The 17,832-nt window shown below is 39.2% G+C and overlaps 1 protein-coding gene across 1 annotated transcript in view; it reads left to right on the forward strand.

The window, feature by feature from the left end:
• The window catches only part of OSTM1 (osteoclastogenesis associated transmembrane protein 1), a 36,684-nt gene extending 23,063 nt beyond the window's left edge, over positions 1 to 13,621 (forward strand). Inside the window, exons 4-7 of the mRNA XM_017673974.3 lie at positions 982 to 1,079; positions 5,726 to 5,893; positions 7,793 to 7,958; positions 11,447 to 13,621. Of these exons, the coding sequence (XP_017529463.3) occupies positions 982 to 1,079; positions 5,726 to 5,893; positions 7,793 to 7,958; positions 11,447 to 11,502 (488 nt within the window). The 3' untranslated portion in view covers positions 11,503 to 13,621. The remainder of the gene's footprint in view (positions 1 to 981; positions 1,080 to 5,725; positions 5,894 to 7,792; positions 7,959 to 11,446) is intronic.
• The last annotated feature ends 4,211 nt before the right edge of the window (positions 13,622 to 17,832 follow it).

The following is a 17,832-nucleotide window of genomic DNA, read 5'->3' on the forward strand; positions in this document are numbered from 1 at the left end:
AGCCTCACTCCCCTCTGTGGTTAAATGCAGGTGTTTACTTTATAGCAACCAGGACAACTTCTGAGATAAGGAGTTGTAAAAATACCAATGCCTTTTCTTCTCTTCTTTATAATGATGCATGGTTTAGTCTTTTCACCCTATTTCTAGATTGACTACTCCTAGAAATATTGAACTTCTTTGTTATTATAATTAAAAGTAGCAGAGTAATCTTTAAAAAGTCAAGATAAAGAATAGGTTCATCAAAGAAGAGAGAATAGATAATAAATCATGCTATATTCATACACAGAAAACAGTTGAAAGACATGAACTTGAGCTAATGCTAAACAGGAGAATCAAGTTGCAGAGGAATGTCATTTATGTAATATTTTTAAAACCATGGAAAACAATTGTATTTTTTTCCATACTTTAGTTGAGCCCCTTTATCAGTATTTTAGGCAAAATTCTCACCAGCTTGTATGTATCTCTAGTCCCAACCTGACAACAGAAAGAGCAAATTTAAAAAGGCTGCCCTGTTAGGTGCAGCAAGTGACCCATTAGTGAAGGTAGAGGTGACACAGAACTACTAAACTTGACATAGAAAAGGATAAAAAAATCGTGTGAATTTAGGTAAAATTAATGCAGGATAGTCTTATGCCTAAATAGCACTGAGTACCTCCATTAAGGCAGCATTTAATAATTGATGTTCATGATTGAAATTTCACACCATCAAAAATCAATTTAAATTTTATTTGGTGTATTGTTTTTATAAAGAGAGCTGTGATTATCTTAAGACTTCCATGAAAATAGTTATGGTGTAAAAAAAATCTTAGAAACTAAAAGAGGGAAGCTTCACGTATTTGGAAAATTCTTTTATGTGGGACACTTCATGCTTGTTTGAATCTAGAATTACATAGTGCAAAACAGAAAATGATAGCCTGAGAGATAAATGACAATATATAATTGTTTGAGATATGTGAATATACTTCTTTGGTTTTTTGACAGATTGTTTAACGAACAAAAGTGAAGAATTATCAAACACCACAGTGTACTTCCTCAGTCTGTTTAATCACACCTTGAGCTGCTTTGAGCATAACCTTCAGGTATTTCATTTATGAAACTTGAAATTAAAATGCTGCCTTGTACAAATGAATAATAAATAATTCTAATTTTTTTGAGCATTGTTGGTATTTATATATACATACAATATAGAGGAGTTACTGCTTCTATTACTACCTGTAGGCAGTCATCAAAATGTCGGTTTTCTTATTTGTAAGGTGGGGATAGATAGTAAGGTCTACCCTGCCTGCCTTCAAGTATTTTGTGGTGAGGATCCAATGAGGTAATGAACGTGAGCATATTAACAGAGTCGTGATTGTTAAATAAAAACACAGTGTTGTTCTGACCAATTTATCTTGACTTTGGTTGTGCGGTGAGGTATTAGCCGGGCAGCATCATCCTGTCTCTACAGGAAGCTGGTTCTGTGCCTCCACCCTTGCTTAAATATATTTTACTTATTTTAAAAGGCACTGTTTAGTAAACTGACTTTGAGTGTGAATTATAAAAGGTAGCTTTTTTATTTATATTTATTTATTTATTTATTACTTATTTTTATTAAGGTATGATTGATACACACTCTTATGAAGGTTTCACATGAAAAACAATGTGGTTACTACATTTACCCATATTATTAAGTCCCCACCCACACCCCAGTACAGTCACTGTCCATCAGTGCAGCAAGATGCCAGAGACCCACTGTGTGCCTTCTCTGTGCTGCACTGTTCTCCCCGTGACCCCCCACACCATGTGTACTAAACATAATACCCCTCAGTCCCCTTCACCCTCCCTCCCCACCTGCCCTCCCACACCCCCACCTTTGGTAACCACTAGTTCATTCTTGGAGTCTCTGAGTCTGCTGCCATTTTGTTCCTTCAGTTTTGCTTCGTTGTTATACTCCACAAATGAGGGAAATCACTTGTCTTTCTCCGCCTGGCTTATTTCACTGAGCATAATATCCTCCAGCTCCATCCATGTTGTTGCAAATGGTAGAATCTATTTTCTTTCTTCTGGCTGAATAGTATTCCACTGTGTATATGTACCACATCTTCCTTATCCATTCATCTACTGATGGACACTTAGGTTGCTTCCATTTCTTGACTATTGTAACTAGTGCTGTGATAAACAGAGGGGTGCATCTGTCTTTTTGAATCTGGGATCTTGTTTTCTTTGGGTAAATTCCTAGGAGTGGAATTACTGGGTCAAATGGTATTTCTATTTTGAGTTTTTTGAGGAACCTCCATATTGCTTTCCACAGTGGTTGCACCAATTTACGTTCCCACCAGCAGTGTAGGAGGGCTCCCCTTTCTCCTCATCCTCACCAGCATCCGTTGTTTCTTGTCTTTTGGATGTTGGCCATCCTGTCTTGTGTGAGGTGATGTCTCATTGTGGTTTTAACTTGCATTTCCCTGATAATTAGCGATGCAGAGCATCTTTTCATGTGCCTGTTGGCCATTTGTATTTCTTCTTTAGAAGTGTCCAGGTCTGCTACCTATTTCTTAATTGAGTTATTTTTGTTTTGGGTTTTGAGCCTATGAGTTCTTTATATATTTTGGATGTTAACTCCTCATATATCACGAATATACCTGTATTGTGGGATTTTGTTCTGCTGATGGTGTCCTTTGCTGTATAGAAGCTTTTCAGTGTGATGGCCATTTTGACAGTATTAATTCCTCCTATCCATGAGCACAGGCTAGATTTCCATTTATTGGTGTCTTCTTTGATTTGTCTCATGAGTGTCATATAGTTTTCAGGTAAAGGTCTTTCACCTCCTTGTTTAAGTTTATTCCTAGATTTTAAAAATCTTTTTGATACAATTTGGAGTTGTTTCCTGATTTCTCTTTCTTCTAGTTCATTGTTAGTGTATAGGAAAGTGACAGATTTCTGTGTATTAATTTTATGTACTGAAACTTTGCTGAATTCAGTTATTAGTTGTAATAGTTTATTGGTGGAATCTTTAGGGGTTTTTATGTATAATACCGTAGCATCTGCAAATAGTGACAGTTTAATTTCTTCCTTACCAACCTGGATGCCTTTTATATCTTTGTGTTGTTTGATTGCCGTGGGTAGGACCTCCAGTACCACATTGAATAAAAGTGGGGAGAGTGGGCATCCTTGTCTTGTTCCCAATCTTAGAGGAAAAGCTTTTTGCTGTTAAGTATGATGTTGGCTGTGGGTTTGTCATATATGGCCTATATTATGTTGAGGTTTGTACCCACTATACCCATTTTGTTAAAGAGTTTTTATCATGAAAGAATGTTGAATTTTGTCAAATGCTTTTTCAGCATCTGTTGAGATGATCATGTGATTTTTATCTTTTTTTTTTTATTGTGATGTATGATATTATTTGATTTATTAATGTTGTACTGTCGTTGCATTCCTGGAATGAATCCCACTTGGTTGTGATGAATGACCTTTTTGATGTATTTTTTAGTTTGGTTTGCTAATATTTTGTTGAGTGTTTTTGCATCTATGTTCATCAGGGATATTGGTCTGTAATTTTCTTTTTTGTGGTGTCTTTGGTTTGGTATTAGAGTGATGCTGGCCTTGTAGAATGAGTTTGGAAGTACTCCCTCCTCTTCTACTTTTTGGAAAACTTTAAGAAAGATAGGTGATAGCTCTTCTTTAAATGTTTGGTAAAATTTAGCTGTGAAGCTATCTGGACATGGAATCTTGTTTTAGGTAGCTTTTTGATTACCAATTCAATTTCATTGCTGGTAATTGGCTGTTCAGTTTTTCTGTTTCTTCCTGGGTCAGTCTTGGAAGATTGTATTTTTCTAGAAAGTTATCCATTTCTTCTAGGTTGTCCAATTTATTGGCATATAATTTTTCATAGTATTCTCTAATAATTCTCTGTATTTCTATGGTGTCGGTTGTGATTATTCCTTCTTTGTTTCTGATTTTGTTTAATGTGTGTAGACTGTCTTATTTTTCTTGATAAGGCTGGCTAGGGGTTTATCTATTTTGTTTATTTTCTCAAAGAACCAGCTGCTTGTTTCATTGATTTTTTTCTGTTGTTTTATTCTTCTCTATTTTATTTTTTTCTCCTCTGATCTTAATTTTGTCCCTCCTTCTACTAACTTTGGGCTTCATTTGTTGTTCTTTTTCTAGTTTCTTTAATTGTGAGATTAAAATGTTTATTGTTCTTGTTTTTTTAGGTAAGCCTGCATTGCTATGTACTTTCCTCTTAGAACTGCCCTTGCTGCATCCTACAGGTTTTGGGCTGTTGAGTTTTTGTTTTCATTTGTCTCCATGCATTGCTTGATCTCTGTTTTAATTTGGTTATTGATTCACTGATTATTTAGAAGCATGTTGTTTAGCCTCCATGTGTTTGTAGGCTTTTTTATTTTCTTTGTGTAATTTATTTCTAGTTTCATACCTTTGTGGTCTAAGAAGCTGCTTGGTACAATTTCAATCTTTTTGAATTTATTGAGGTTTTTCTTGTGGCTGGTGTGTGATCTATTCTGGAAAATGTTCCATGTACACTTGAGAAGAATGTGTATCCTGCTGCTATTGGGTGGAGTGTTCTGTAGATGTCTGTTAAGTTAATATGATATAATGTGTTGTTCAGTGCCTCTGTCTCCTTACTTATTTTCTGTCTGGTTGATTTGTCCTTTGGAGTGAGTGGTGTGTTGAAGTCTCCTGAAATGAATATGTTGCCGTCTATTTTCCCCTTAAATTCTGTTAGTGTTTGTTTCACATAATCAGGTGCACCTATGTTGGGTGCATAGATAGTTATAATGGTTGTATCCTCTTGTTGGACTGACCCCTTTATCGTTATATAATGTCCTTCTTTGTCTCTTGTTACTTTCTTTGTTTTGAAGTCTATTTTTTCTGATACAAGAACTACTGCTACTGCTTTTTTCTTCCTATTTGCATGGAAAATCTTTTTCCAACCCTTCACTTTTAGTCTGTGTTATGTCTTTGGGTCTGAAATGTGTCAGCATATGGATGGGTCTTTTTTTTTGTGGTGGGGGGCATCTTGTTTTTTTATCCATTCTGCCTCTGTGTCTTTTGGTTGGTGCATTCAGTCCATTTACATTTAAGGTGATTATCGAAAGTGTCGGTCCAGAAGTGGAGGAGGCTGAGGTTCGCTGGCATGCTGTCTTCTCAGTCCTATCTGCTGCCTTCATGTTAGGACATACAGCTCTTTGGTGTCTGTCAGTGCCTTCTTGCTGACTAGACGGCCTGGAGGACTAGCCTGGGTGAGCGGCTGAGGGTGTGGCTTTTGTGCACAGTCCTTCCCGCTGGAGTCCCTTCCGACCCAGGCACAGGCACAGGCATGTTTTATTTATCCATTGAGAATGTGATGGATAAGAGCAGATATATAAATGACAAGGCAATTTAGGAAATTTCTGGTGTTTAGGCAGCAGTAATTTGGTATATGAACTCCTGTCCTCAGATAACTGTGGCTAGTGCGATGGGGGTTTGCAAAGTTTAGGAGCTACTGGAAAGTGCTGGATATTTTGCTGTGTGCTTTGCATACGAGGTCTCTGGGGCCATAATACAAGCAGTGGTGCCCATTTTACAGGTGAGGAAGCTGAGGCTCAGAGAAGTTTAGCAACCTGCCCAACATCCCAGCTCAGGGCTTTGACATGATGCTGTTGTTTCCTGTCCTCTAGGCAGGCCAGTAGCATCCGTTAAAGAGGTGTAATATTTATTGTGTGTATTACCGGTGCCTTTGACTTTTTAGGGAAGCCTACACAGTCTTCAACAATCGAGAAATTATTCAGAAGTATGCAAAAACTGTCGCGAAGCATACAAAACTCTGAGTAGTCTGTACAATGAAATGCAAAAAATGAATGCACTTGCGAGTAAGGCTGAATCTGGAGTCCATTTATGCATCGACGTGGAAGATGCAGTAAGTATTTAGCTTCTGATATGATACCTTGTCGTACCTTCAGTGTTATTATTCCTTTTAGATATCGACTGGAATCCACTTACGCTATCTTAACCAGAAATAACTAGTTATAAAGTAGTAAAGTTTTAAAATACCCTGATCTGACACACTGAAGTGGAACTTAGGTGTTTCGTAAGTGCCTTGACACCATGGTGCTGTTTGTGTTTTGAGTTTGCTAGCGTGTGTCCTTTCAGAGGCTTGGGTGGTGGTTCTGGGTTTACGTTTCAGTCTCTTGTATACTTACTGCTAATTCAAGAAGTCTCTAGGTTTCTTCCTACCCCATTGCTTTATTGCTTTCTGTCTACTACCATCTGAGAATATTTGTTTACATATTTGTAGTATGTCTCCCCTCACTAAAATATAAGCCGTGTGAGGACAAGGATCTCATGTCCTTTTTGCACTGTTCAGTATTTACAGCAGTGCCTGGCATAGAGCAGGCCCTTAGTAACATGTATTGATTGAATAAATGATCAACAACAAAAAGTTTTCTTCTCCCTTGCATAGCCTGCCTCTACATGGGGCACCACTAGGTGGCAATCATGCCTGAGTATTGAGGCGTTTGGGGAAACTGAGAAATTATTGGCTAAAAGTGGAAAGCTTGAGGTTAAAATTGATGAGCTTAATGAGTGACAGTGACAGGCGTCAATCATCATAGCAGTTCTGAGTGAACTATAGCAGATCAGTAGTATTCAGGATTGTTAAAAGCATTTAAAAAGCACTTAAAAGTGATTTTTATTTTTTACTGCTCTATTCCTGATGTCTAGAATGGTGCCTGGCATAGTAGGCTCTCAGTAAAAAATAAATTCATAGTTAAAAAATAATAGTCTATTTCATCATTTTTAAAATAAAGAAGGAAAATGAATACTGGCCCCATGATGTCATTGGGTTACACAGGAAGGCAACATGACCACCTATTTTAGAATATCCTTTTTGCAATAGCAAAACTTACAGTAAACATACAGTGCACCATTTGCAAACCATATCGCAAACAAAATTTGGGCAAGAACAGTCTTCTGCATTAAATTTGATAATTTCCTTACTTAGCTTATTTGACAGAAACCATGAGTTCATTGAAAGTCAGGTACTGCTGCAAGTAAGTATCTATTTCTAATGTGTGCAGTTAAATGAGAGCTATTAATATCATCACATAGTTTCCATGACTCATTAGATATTATATACTTAAAAAAATATTTACTACAAGTATGAATGTTCCATAACATCTTAGGTAAGATAATAAGCATTTCATAAATATCATCTGTTGAAGAAAAGCCCTATAAAGTTGATATTTTAATTTGCATTCTAAAAATACTGCAACAAGCTCAGTGGGATTACCTATGTAACAACATGTAAAAAATATTTGTTTTTATAAGCCTCTTCCCCTAGTTTTATTGAGGTATAACATCGACAAATCAACCTAATATATTTAAAGTGTACAACATGACAGTTTGATATATGTTTAGTTTACATTGTGAAAAAGTTTCACACAGTCAAGTTAATCAGCACATCGTCATCTCACAGTCCCCTTTTAAATCTTTTTTAATGAATATAGCCTGGTCTAACTATATCCCTGTTGATACAAGTTCTCTGTTTGAAATCTATGAAAGGTTATTCTTTGGACAGTGTTATGAGTTGAAAATATGAAATTTTTATATGATGGTGTAAATTTACACAGTGTCTAATTCTGAACCTGCTTATTTCCCTGACAGACAAAATTGTCCTCAACCAGTAATGTATATTTTTTAGGGATGTATATATTTAGTCTAAATTCTGGGTGCCTGTTAAGTTATTAACAAAAGAATTGTATGAAATTGAAAGCAAATTAAATATAAAATAGAGTGACGTTACTTGTTATTTCCTCAGATGAACATTACTCGGAAACTGTGGAGTAGAACTTTCAACTGCTCGGTGCTGTGTGGCGATACGGCGCCTGTAGTTGCCGTCTCTGTGTTCATCCTCTTTCTACCTGTTGTTTTCTACCTTAGCAGCTTCCTTCACTCGGAGCAAAAGAAACGCAAACTCATTCTCCGTAAGTTTCTATTTGCAGTTGTTCATTTATCTATATAAAAACCTGTATTTCAAAAGTCTAGGCCTGTCTTAGAAATGATATTACTCTGAGACCTCAAGCTGTATTAGCCTAAGACTTGCTTCAGGTCTTACAGCTATGCTCCGTAGTGGAAAAGATGGGCAAGAAGTTATAAGTGCAGAAAATCAGAAGTCAACATAGAGCATTTTTCAGAGGCTTTAATTAAGAAAGGTAGATTCCCTGGAGAAGGTTGGCGACAGCAGAGGGACGGCAGCAGAGCTTTGCGGACCTGAAATGGCCACAGTCGGGAGACGCAGATGGCTCTTTGGCCCACTGAGCCATGGCGGAGCCGCCTAGGAGTGCCGCAGGCAGGGAGGGGCTGCTGCTCACCCACAGTCCGTGGACAGCCTGCACTCGGAGTTGCCAGAGCGTCACTGCCCCTACAGCACGCATTCCTTTCCTTCCTCGCCACCAGCGAGGGCAGAGCAGAAAAGCCCCGGTCGGAAGACCCCGTCTGGCTGGGGAGGAACAGCCACTGGGTCTGTCGGTTTCTTGTTCATCAGCAGAAAGAATGTGTGGTGGTCTCATCCCTTAGTGATTTTAGTTTTTAAGAGAATGCTTTTTGGAGAAAAAAGGCTTTGTTTTCTCTCAAATATTATTCCTAGTCTAGAAAGCTGTGATATAAAAATCCTGCCTCCTTTAAGTTTCTTTCTAGCACTTCCTCATGGTCTATTTAACTTCACTACTAATTATCTAACTAAAATAAAAGGTTACATGTAGATCGGTTTGAAGTGAGTTTGTAATGTCTCGTCACCATAAAACACTGGCCGCTACTGCAGAGAGTCTTTATTGAGGGCATATTCATGAAAGCTGTCTGAAGGTTGCCAGCAGTCCGTAAATATGTAATGACTTAGTCCTAAAAGCACTTACTTTGGGTAATAACAAAATATCACAGGACCTCACTATTGAGAAACTTTACTTTTTGGGGCTTGATGTTCTTTTGAAGATCAGCATCTGTTTGCCCTGCAAATCTGTTTGACTTTGCAGAAGATAGTGCTTTAGATCAGGGTGTTTGTTTTCACAGTAACAGTCGTCACCACCCATCTGCTTGTGCAGGCCACACGCCTTGTCTTTAGTTCCCTCATGCTCTTTCCTTACCCGCATCCCACGCTCCCTTCCACGCGCCTTTTCAGTTCATCAGCAAGTACTGCCAGCCTCCCCTTCAAAGACATACCCTCAGTCCTCCTCTCCGCCCCCACGGGTAGTGCCCAGCCAGGCCATCGCCGTCTCTGCCACACCCACGTGGGAGTCCCTTAGCTGGGGGCCCTCCTTTCACTGCTCGGCCCACTGCAGCCCATTCTCCACGTAGTGGCTAGAATTATCTTTTTAAATTCAAATTTTACCATGCTTGCCTCCCACTTGAAACCCTTCATGCATTCCCGCTGTGCCTAGAATGAAACCCGACCTTATCTCCAGGGTTTCCGAAGCGGCGTGTGGCCTGGTCCCCGCCTGCCCTTGGGGGCTCCTGTCCTTGCTTGTGCTGCCGCCGGGAGGCAGTCGGCCTCTCCCTGCTCCTCTCCAGTGCCCAGCTCCTTCACGCTGCCCCCTTGCCAGGGCTCTTAAAACTGCCCTCCCTGCTTTCCTTGACGGGCCTCTTGACATGCGGGTCTTAGGTCAAAGGCTACTCACTCAGAGACCTTTTAGGACCCCCCAAGAACACACCCTTCTTCTAATTCTTCTGTATCATCTTCCTTTAATGGCGCTTAATCACTGTTTATTAAGTTAACTTTTTCATTTATTTTCTACCCTATTTGTTTGTCTCCCCTGACTCGGCTCTAAGGCTTGTTGGTGGAAGGCTTTTATCTCGTTCACTGTATCACCAGCCCAGAAAGTACTGGGCCCTGGAGGTGCCACAGAATCTCTCTTAATAGAAGGACATTTACTTAGGTTCCTGTTTGCTGGAGGGTGTCCGCACAATACTGGTCTTGTGATAGTTCTTCTTATGGCCTTCGTAATGAACCTGAGTATAAGGCAGAAGCTTTGAGATGACCTTCCCCAGGCTTGGCCATAGCCTTTGCACGACACCCGCTCGTGCTTCACAGAAGCCTTGTCAGTGCGTGGGCTCGTGGGCTGCAGGAGATGCCAGGTGAGGGCGCGGTTCCTGTGTTTTTACTCATTTTTCTCTGTGTCACCATTTTATGTGCCCCCACTTCTCAAGTCCTGTGGTAGGAATTAGGGGTGAAAAAGGAACAAGGCACAATACCTGCCCTCAAAGAGCACTGACCGTGGTCCCGGTACTGCAGCAGTGCGCCGGAGGCGTGGACGGCGTGGCTGGGCCACGGAGGAGGGGGCGACCCGTGCAGCAGGGGTGTTGGCGCTCACCCCCAGATGCGCCCCGAAGGGTGCAGGGACCTAGCAGAGTAAGAAAGCAGGGAAGCCGTAGGTGTGTGTACCTGCTGGTGTCACTGCTTGGACAGCCTAACGCATTTGCTCATTAGTAAGAAACTAGATGACGTCCAGTAATTGTAAACATTAAAAAAAAAAGTTTTATTTATTTTGCCTCCCAAATCCACTGAAGACTTAAGAAATAGACTTGAAGCTCAGGCTGTTTTGTAGTTGAAGTTGCCCTTCAGTTTAGGTCCTGGATGCCATGTGGCCATCTTGCCCTGAGAGAGGTGGTCGGGGGAGACCTGGCAGAGAGGCGACCCTTGACCACATATCAGAATTGTCTGCAGAACTTAAAAAAGTATATAGATACCTGGGTCTCCTTGCAGACCTTCTAAATCATAACCTCTGCCCTAATGATGAGAACCTCTGAGGCAGAGAGGTTTCTGGTTACCCAGTGTGAAATCCTCCGACCATGGCACCATGGGCTTCCATTTCTGGAACATGAGAAACATTTGTGTTTAACTGTAGGCATGAAACATGATCGAGCCAAATGGCCATGATTTTCGTTATTAACCTAAAGACTCAGTTCCATTTGCATCATAATAAAAACTGATTGTACGTATATTTATAGCAGCCAGGTATGTTTGTATAGTGCATGTGTGTATGATAGACAACTCATTTTCTTTGTAAGTCTTTTAAATGTATTTTTAAAAATATTACAGAATTCTTTCACTGAATCCTTTTAAAAGAAATTTAGATTTGGATTTCTAACTCAGACTCTTAAAATACATAATTTTATTATTATACTGTATAGTGCTTTAATTTTTAAAGTAGATTACTCATATTACATATTTAAAATTATGATGTTCAGGATGATACAAATTATGTCTTTAATTTGGTACTGCTCCTAACAAAGTCTATACCTTCTAATCAAACTATGTTTTTTGAGGTTGGTAGAAAAAAATAGACTTAGATTTTAATCCTTAGAATATTAAATTTATTCAGATTCAAACAAGAATTAATAGGTAAATAGTATAGTTTATATAAAAATAATAAATAATCATGTTTAGTAAGTTAAAATATAATACTTTTGATTTATCTAGCAAAACGTCTCAAGTCCAGTACCAGCTTTGCAAATGTTCAAGAAAATTCAAACTGAAGCCTGCAAAAGGGAGAATTAACAACATATCCCAAGGATGAATGGTGGAAGACTCAGCTTGGTCCAAAAGAAGATAAACTGTGATTTGACAAGTCAAGTTTTTTTTTTTTTTAATAAGAATTAAAAATTTTTTTTTCCTTTTCCACCCCCATTTTAAGGGTTTGGATATATTTAATTTCCAGGCATAGCAGTGTTGTCTGTTTTAAAGTGTACTTGTTACAGTAACAAAAGATGCAAGAACAATCTTTGTTTTATTTTGTAGGCATGTTATTACTATTTGAGACTTCTGGTATCTCCTTAACATGGTATCTCAAGTAACAAAGTTTTTGAAAACTAACATTTAAAAGTCAGTTGTAGCAAAGACTTTGAAAAAGAAATATACTTGCCAAAAAGTAGCAGGTCCAAAAACTAATTTAAAACACTTACCAGTGCAGTATTATTGTTACGTATATATTTAATGTCATACATTACAAATAGTACGTAATTCAATCTCTAGCTTCCTTAAAGTTATTTTTGAAACCATTAATTATAAACCTCTATGACAATTTTTAGAAGTGGGAACACACATTATATTTATCTTTGTAAAAAGATTGATTTATTGTAACTGGTTTCTTACTTGACTTTCATTAATAGTTTTTTTTTTAATTTGGTATCATTAATATACAATCAAGTGAGCAACATTTTGGTTACTAGATTCCCTGCATATTAATAGTATTTTACACCTTATTTTTGCTTTTATTTCCTAAGTAACTTGAAGTCACTGGGCTGCTTTATTATATTCAGGGCAAGATGTATTCTTTTTATACGAGGGATTTGCATTGTGAATTATATTAAATTATTTGGCAATTTATAATTTATTACTACTTTAGGTCAAATGTAGCATTATAGCACTGTATTTAAGTTGTGATTTTTTAATGGAGACTTCCTCTTGGAATGTCTGGTGATTTTTGGGAGGGAGAGAAAGGAAGACTAAAAACACTGAAGGTTCAGGAAGTGGCCGGGACCAGGGGCCGTGTCCACCCGCCGCTGTGGATTCGTCCGCTGGGAGTCCGGGTGAGACTAATACCGAAAGCAGTTCTGTAATGATAACGCTTGTTTTTTTCTGAATTAAATCTGATAAAAGTGATATGATTGAAATGAAGTGAGATATTTCACTATCAGAAAATGAATTCTATTTTGGAATGTTTATATCAACCTTTAAAAAAATGTTCACAATTTTTTTCCTCAGGTTTTAGTGTTAGTTCTTTCTTGCTTTCTCCATGGAAACAGGCTTTGTTTTAAACATTGGGGCTCTGAAGACTAGTCTATATAGAAATAAGAGTTTGGTTAAATGGTACAAGAATTTGAATCCTCTCATGTACTGTAAAATGCTCTATAGAAAGAAAAGAAAAGTATTTTTATTTTTATTTTTTCAATGTTTACGATATATACAGAATGAGAGAGAGCCACAGGCTGTTGGAGTTTGTCTAATCTGCTGTGATACACTTGAAATGTGCTGGGTCTGTTCTGCTGTCTCTGTTCTCGCTGCTGATGCTAATAGCGCTGTCTAGATCTGAAGCACAGTTGAGGGCCATTAAGGGTGATCTCTCATCAGTGCCTGTGAAGCCGGTTCACATGTGCAGAGTACAGAACGGCGGATTTGATTCTGGAAGTGGTGACTGAGCACTTTTCAGTATTATGCATTTGAAAAACCATTGCTTTTGGATGTGGTTGTTAAAGGAGCACTTTAAAAAAGGAAAGGCAGCCTTTATTATTTTTCTGGTTGAGTCATTGCTCTTGTTGCTCTTTAGAAGTGGCATCAACAATAGATTTCAAAAATAAGTATTAGGCATTACACTGAAATGTGTATATATTTCAGTAAGTCATACTGAAAAATTCTTTGCATAGTTCTGAATTCTGAGACTCATGGCATATTTGTATGCACAAGAACATCTTTAGCTTTTTGGACACTTAGAAATAAAGGAAGTAACTTAAGGAAATTACAATGCCATATTTGATTTTTAAACACATTTTTAAAACGTGGACATCGTATTTCAGTTTTTCAGGTATTGAGTTTAATGCTTACTTTAGAAGTAACATCTGTCTTATGATTTGGTTGCAAATAAAATGTACCTTTGGATTTTGTCATTGCTGGATTTGAGAGGTAGAAATAGCATCAGCTATCTTGAGGTGCAACTCTAAGCTAATGAATAATACCAGACTTTAGATGGCAAATGTTTTATTTAGGTGGTAAATATTATCTAATGGGACAGTGTTTTCCAGTGTTCCATGGAAGGGCTCTACTTTTTACTGCCGCATACTCCTTATAAAGTGACCCATTGTCCCACTATATTTGGGGTTGCATTCCTGACCAAAGACTTGACATTAAAATAACAGACATTCCCCATAATGAATTGTGAAAGCAAAAATATACAGGTAACCTTTGTAGCAATTTAAAATGGGAAAAAACAGTGTTCCAAGTATATATACTTTCTGAACTAGAAGAAACCTTAGAGGTCATCTGGTCATAAAATCCTGGAGTTAGATGGATCCCTAAAGACCGTTTAGTCCAACTTCCTGTCTGCTGCCTGGATTCCCTCTGAAAAGTGTATAATACAGTTCCTGTCTCCTTAACTAGGGAAGCGGAACATCATAGAGCTCCTTATTTATGACGAAGCCATTGTTTGATAGTCAACTCTAAAACTGAGTATTGAGATACCTAATCAAATATTTTCCATATCTCCACTCTGGTTATCTTATAAAAATTCCATTAAGTGGTCATGTTGATTATAAAAAGGCCTTTGGCCTGTGCTCTAAACTATTGCATTGGGTATAATAAATATTAGTCATACATACAACACATTTAATGACCAGTAATTTTGTATCCTTGAAATTAAAGAGGGCTTTTAAAAGATAGTGTGACTGATTCATGCTTCTTAAAGTATGGAGGTTTTCAGTAATGCCACCACTTCTCTTCTGAGCCCTGATCAGCTTCACCAACGCCCAAAATTCAAGTGACCTGGGGGAATTGTGGTGAAGTCTGTTTTCCAGTGCTTTAAAGAATCACTCCATTGCCTTCTGGCTTGCAAAGATTCTGATGTAAGGTCTGCTATAATTTGTAAATTTGTTCTTCTATATGTAATGTTTTTGTGTAGTTTTTGACTGCCTTCAAAATTTCTTCTTGATTTTTGATTTTCAGAAGTCTTACTATGATGTGCCTAAGTGCATTTCTCTTTATAATTATACTCCTTGGGATTCTCTGAGCCTCTTGAATTTTTTTTGCTGTCTTTCATTAATTGTGGAGTATTCCCAGACATTATACCATCAAATATTTTTCTGCTGTGTTTTCCCTCCTCCTTCTAGGACTTTAATTAGATGTATGTTAGACCTTTTGATATTGTCCCACAGCTCCATTGGGCACACTTTTCTGTTATATTCACTCTCTTTTTCTCTTGGTTTCAGCTGGGATCGTTTCACTGGACCTACTTCAGGTTCACTGATTCTTTCTTGTGCTGTGTCCAGTCTGTTGATAAGCCTGTTAAAATGATTCTTTATCTCTTATTATAGTATTTTTATTTTTTCATTTTGTTTATATTCTTATATTGATTTCCGTGTAACTCTTTTTGATAGTTTCTGTCTCTCTGCTGCAAGTCTCCATCTGTTTTTGCGTGCTGTTCACCCATTCCACTAGATTTGTTAGCATTTTAATCATAGTTACTTTAAAGTTCCTGTTGGGTAGTATCGATATCTGAGCCATCTCTGGATCTAATTCTTTTGACCGTCTTGTCTCTTTATAATGGGTTGTCATTTTTTGTTTGCTTTTTAATGTGTCTTGTAATCTTTGATTGAATGCTAAACATTGACGCCAAAGAACAACAGAAATTGAGGTAAGTAGTATTTATACCTGCAAATGGACAAACTCCTTCATGCTGTTAGTGTGGGGGGCTGAGTGCCTCTCATCAGTGGTGATTGGGTTTGCTGGTATCGTCACCTTCGGTATATCACAGATGTCAAATTTCCCCACTGGTAGACTGCTGCTACTTTGTATTTAGTGTGTGGCCTGAAATGCCAGAGAGTTTTTCTCAGGGTCCCTGCTTAACTGTCAGCTCAGCAGACTGTGTATCTTACTACCAGAGGGATCGCTCTCTGGTCCTGCCTGCCCCTCTGCTGTAGGGATCTGTTGCTTGGCTCTTGTACAGGGCTTATGGTTGTGGCAGCAGTGTTCTTTCTCTAGCCTCAGACTCTGCACAGTGATGGGAGGGTGACTGTAAATAAGAGCAAGTTTTCTGTCCCTCTCGCACTGGCAGCCGACCTCTGGTTTGTATCTGTGCAGAATCCTGGTCACAAGTGGGTTTCCTGTCCCCCTCCAGCATCTGATGGCTTCTTAACTCCCCCACCACCGCCAGCCTTTTCCTGGGACCGTGGACCAATGGAAGACTTAATACCAACCCTCTAGTGGCAGATGGCCTTTTCTTTGTATGAAAGGAGGACACAGGCTTCCCCTCCCTGCCCCAGGGACAGCTGGCTGTCATACGCATGCCTGTGACCCCAAAGGGAGGCTCTTCTGGTTCTCCGCATGCCTCCAGGAGCGCCCCCAAGTGGAGGCCCATGGCAAAGAGCTGGCAAGGGGTGGGGGGGCAGACTGCTTGTGTCTGTGGCTCCCAGGGATTCTGAGCTGTCACACTAGCCCGTGCTTGGGCTTTAAGCGTTTGTTAAAGTTTGTTTCTTTCCTTGTGTCTTTGGCTGCTGCCCTTCGTCCTGTATGCTTCCGAAAGCACCAGGTTCTGGGCGCCGCGTTCCTTGAGCTGCTGAACCCTAAGTGGGGCCGGAACTCATTGACTGCTTCCTGGTCTCAACTATTACTTGACAGAAAATTCCTCCACAATTCGTTCAGTAGGTTCACAGAGATAAAACAAAAACCACTATTGATAATTATGGAGACCATAAAACTAAATCTCAAACAACAAATACAGCTGCTGAAATTAACTCAGTGGAAAAGTTTTACAGTCGGTAAGACATAGTTGAAAAGTAAATGAAGGATATGTTGGAAGAATATCCCCAGAAGAAACAATGGAGAGAAAAAAAGTGAAAATATGGGGGTGTGCGGGTGGACGTAGGGGATGCAGTACCAAAGGTTAACACAAATGTATTAAGAGTTCCTGAAGCAAAGGAGCGGGAAATGAGACAAGCAGTTTTTGAAAAGATAATAACAGAATTTTCCAGAACTGGTGAAATACATTAAGTCACAAATTAGGAATCCCATGTGGAATTTAAAACAAAATTAGTCACATTCATAATAAGTGAAAACCAAAGAGAAATACTTACAAAACACAGAGAAAACTACTCACATTCATAATAAGTGAAAACCACAGAGAAATACTTACAAAACACAGAGAAAAAAAACATTACTTTCAACATAGCAATGATTAAATTTATTGCTGGTTTCCTAGGAAAAACAATGAAAATCAGAAGACAAGTAAAATATTTTCAAAGTGCTAAAGGAAAAAAACTCACAGTCTAGAATTCTATGCCCAGGAACAATGTTCTTTGAATTTAAAAGGGAAATAAAGGCATCTCTGGATATAAAGCCTGAAAGAATCATCGGAAGCAGACCTACATTAAAGGGAATCCTGAAGAAAGGTCTTCAGGCAGAGGAAGATGGACCTAGATGGACACTCAGAGGTGCAGGAGGAGAGGACCCGGTGCAACGGGGAAAGTACATGGATGAAGCTAAATGGATCCTGGCTACAGCAGTAATGCCTGCGGGGTTTAAACACACATACAATGAAAACACACAACAGCGGCGTAAAAGTCAAGAGGCTTCTTGGAGTTAAAGTGTTGCAGGGTCATCATATTGTCTGGAAGGACGGCTGCAAGCAGAACTGATGGCCAAGTGGGTCCTGGGGAAATGTGGTTTCAAGTTGGATTGAAGGTCCCTCTGACTCACACCCAGTTCCACTCCTTTCGTGGCATCTTTTATGCTTTTCTTGTGCTCTTGACTTCATATTTCTTACGGTAGCAGCATTCCCTAAAGGAAACAGCAAGGGCTTTCGAATCAGACCTGGGTTTGAAGTCCTGCTTTCCCCTCCCTTGGACCAGCAGTTTCCTTCTCTGAGCCTTCACTTTCCACACCTGTGAAATGGGAGGTAAGAGAACTGGCCTCGCAAGATTATTGTGCACATTAAACGAGAGCACACAGCGGAGCCCTGTGTGAGGCCCAGTGCCTGGTGCCGCGTGCCGCTCACCTGCCCACGGACTGCCCTGTGCAGCTGGGACCTGCTGAAACGCGCTCTCCACGGTGTGTGTGACCCGTAGGTTATCCCCCCTTCCCAGGCGAGACCGTGCTCTCCA

The sequence above is a fragment of the Manis javanica genome, chromosome 13 (genome assembly GCF_040802235.1).
Source record: "Manis javanica isolate MJ-LG chromosome 13, MJ_LKY, whole genome shotgun sequence".
Lineage (NCBI taxonomy): Eukaryota > Metazoa > Chordata > Mammalia > Pholidota > Manidae > Manis > Manis javanica.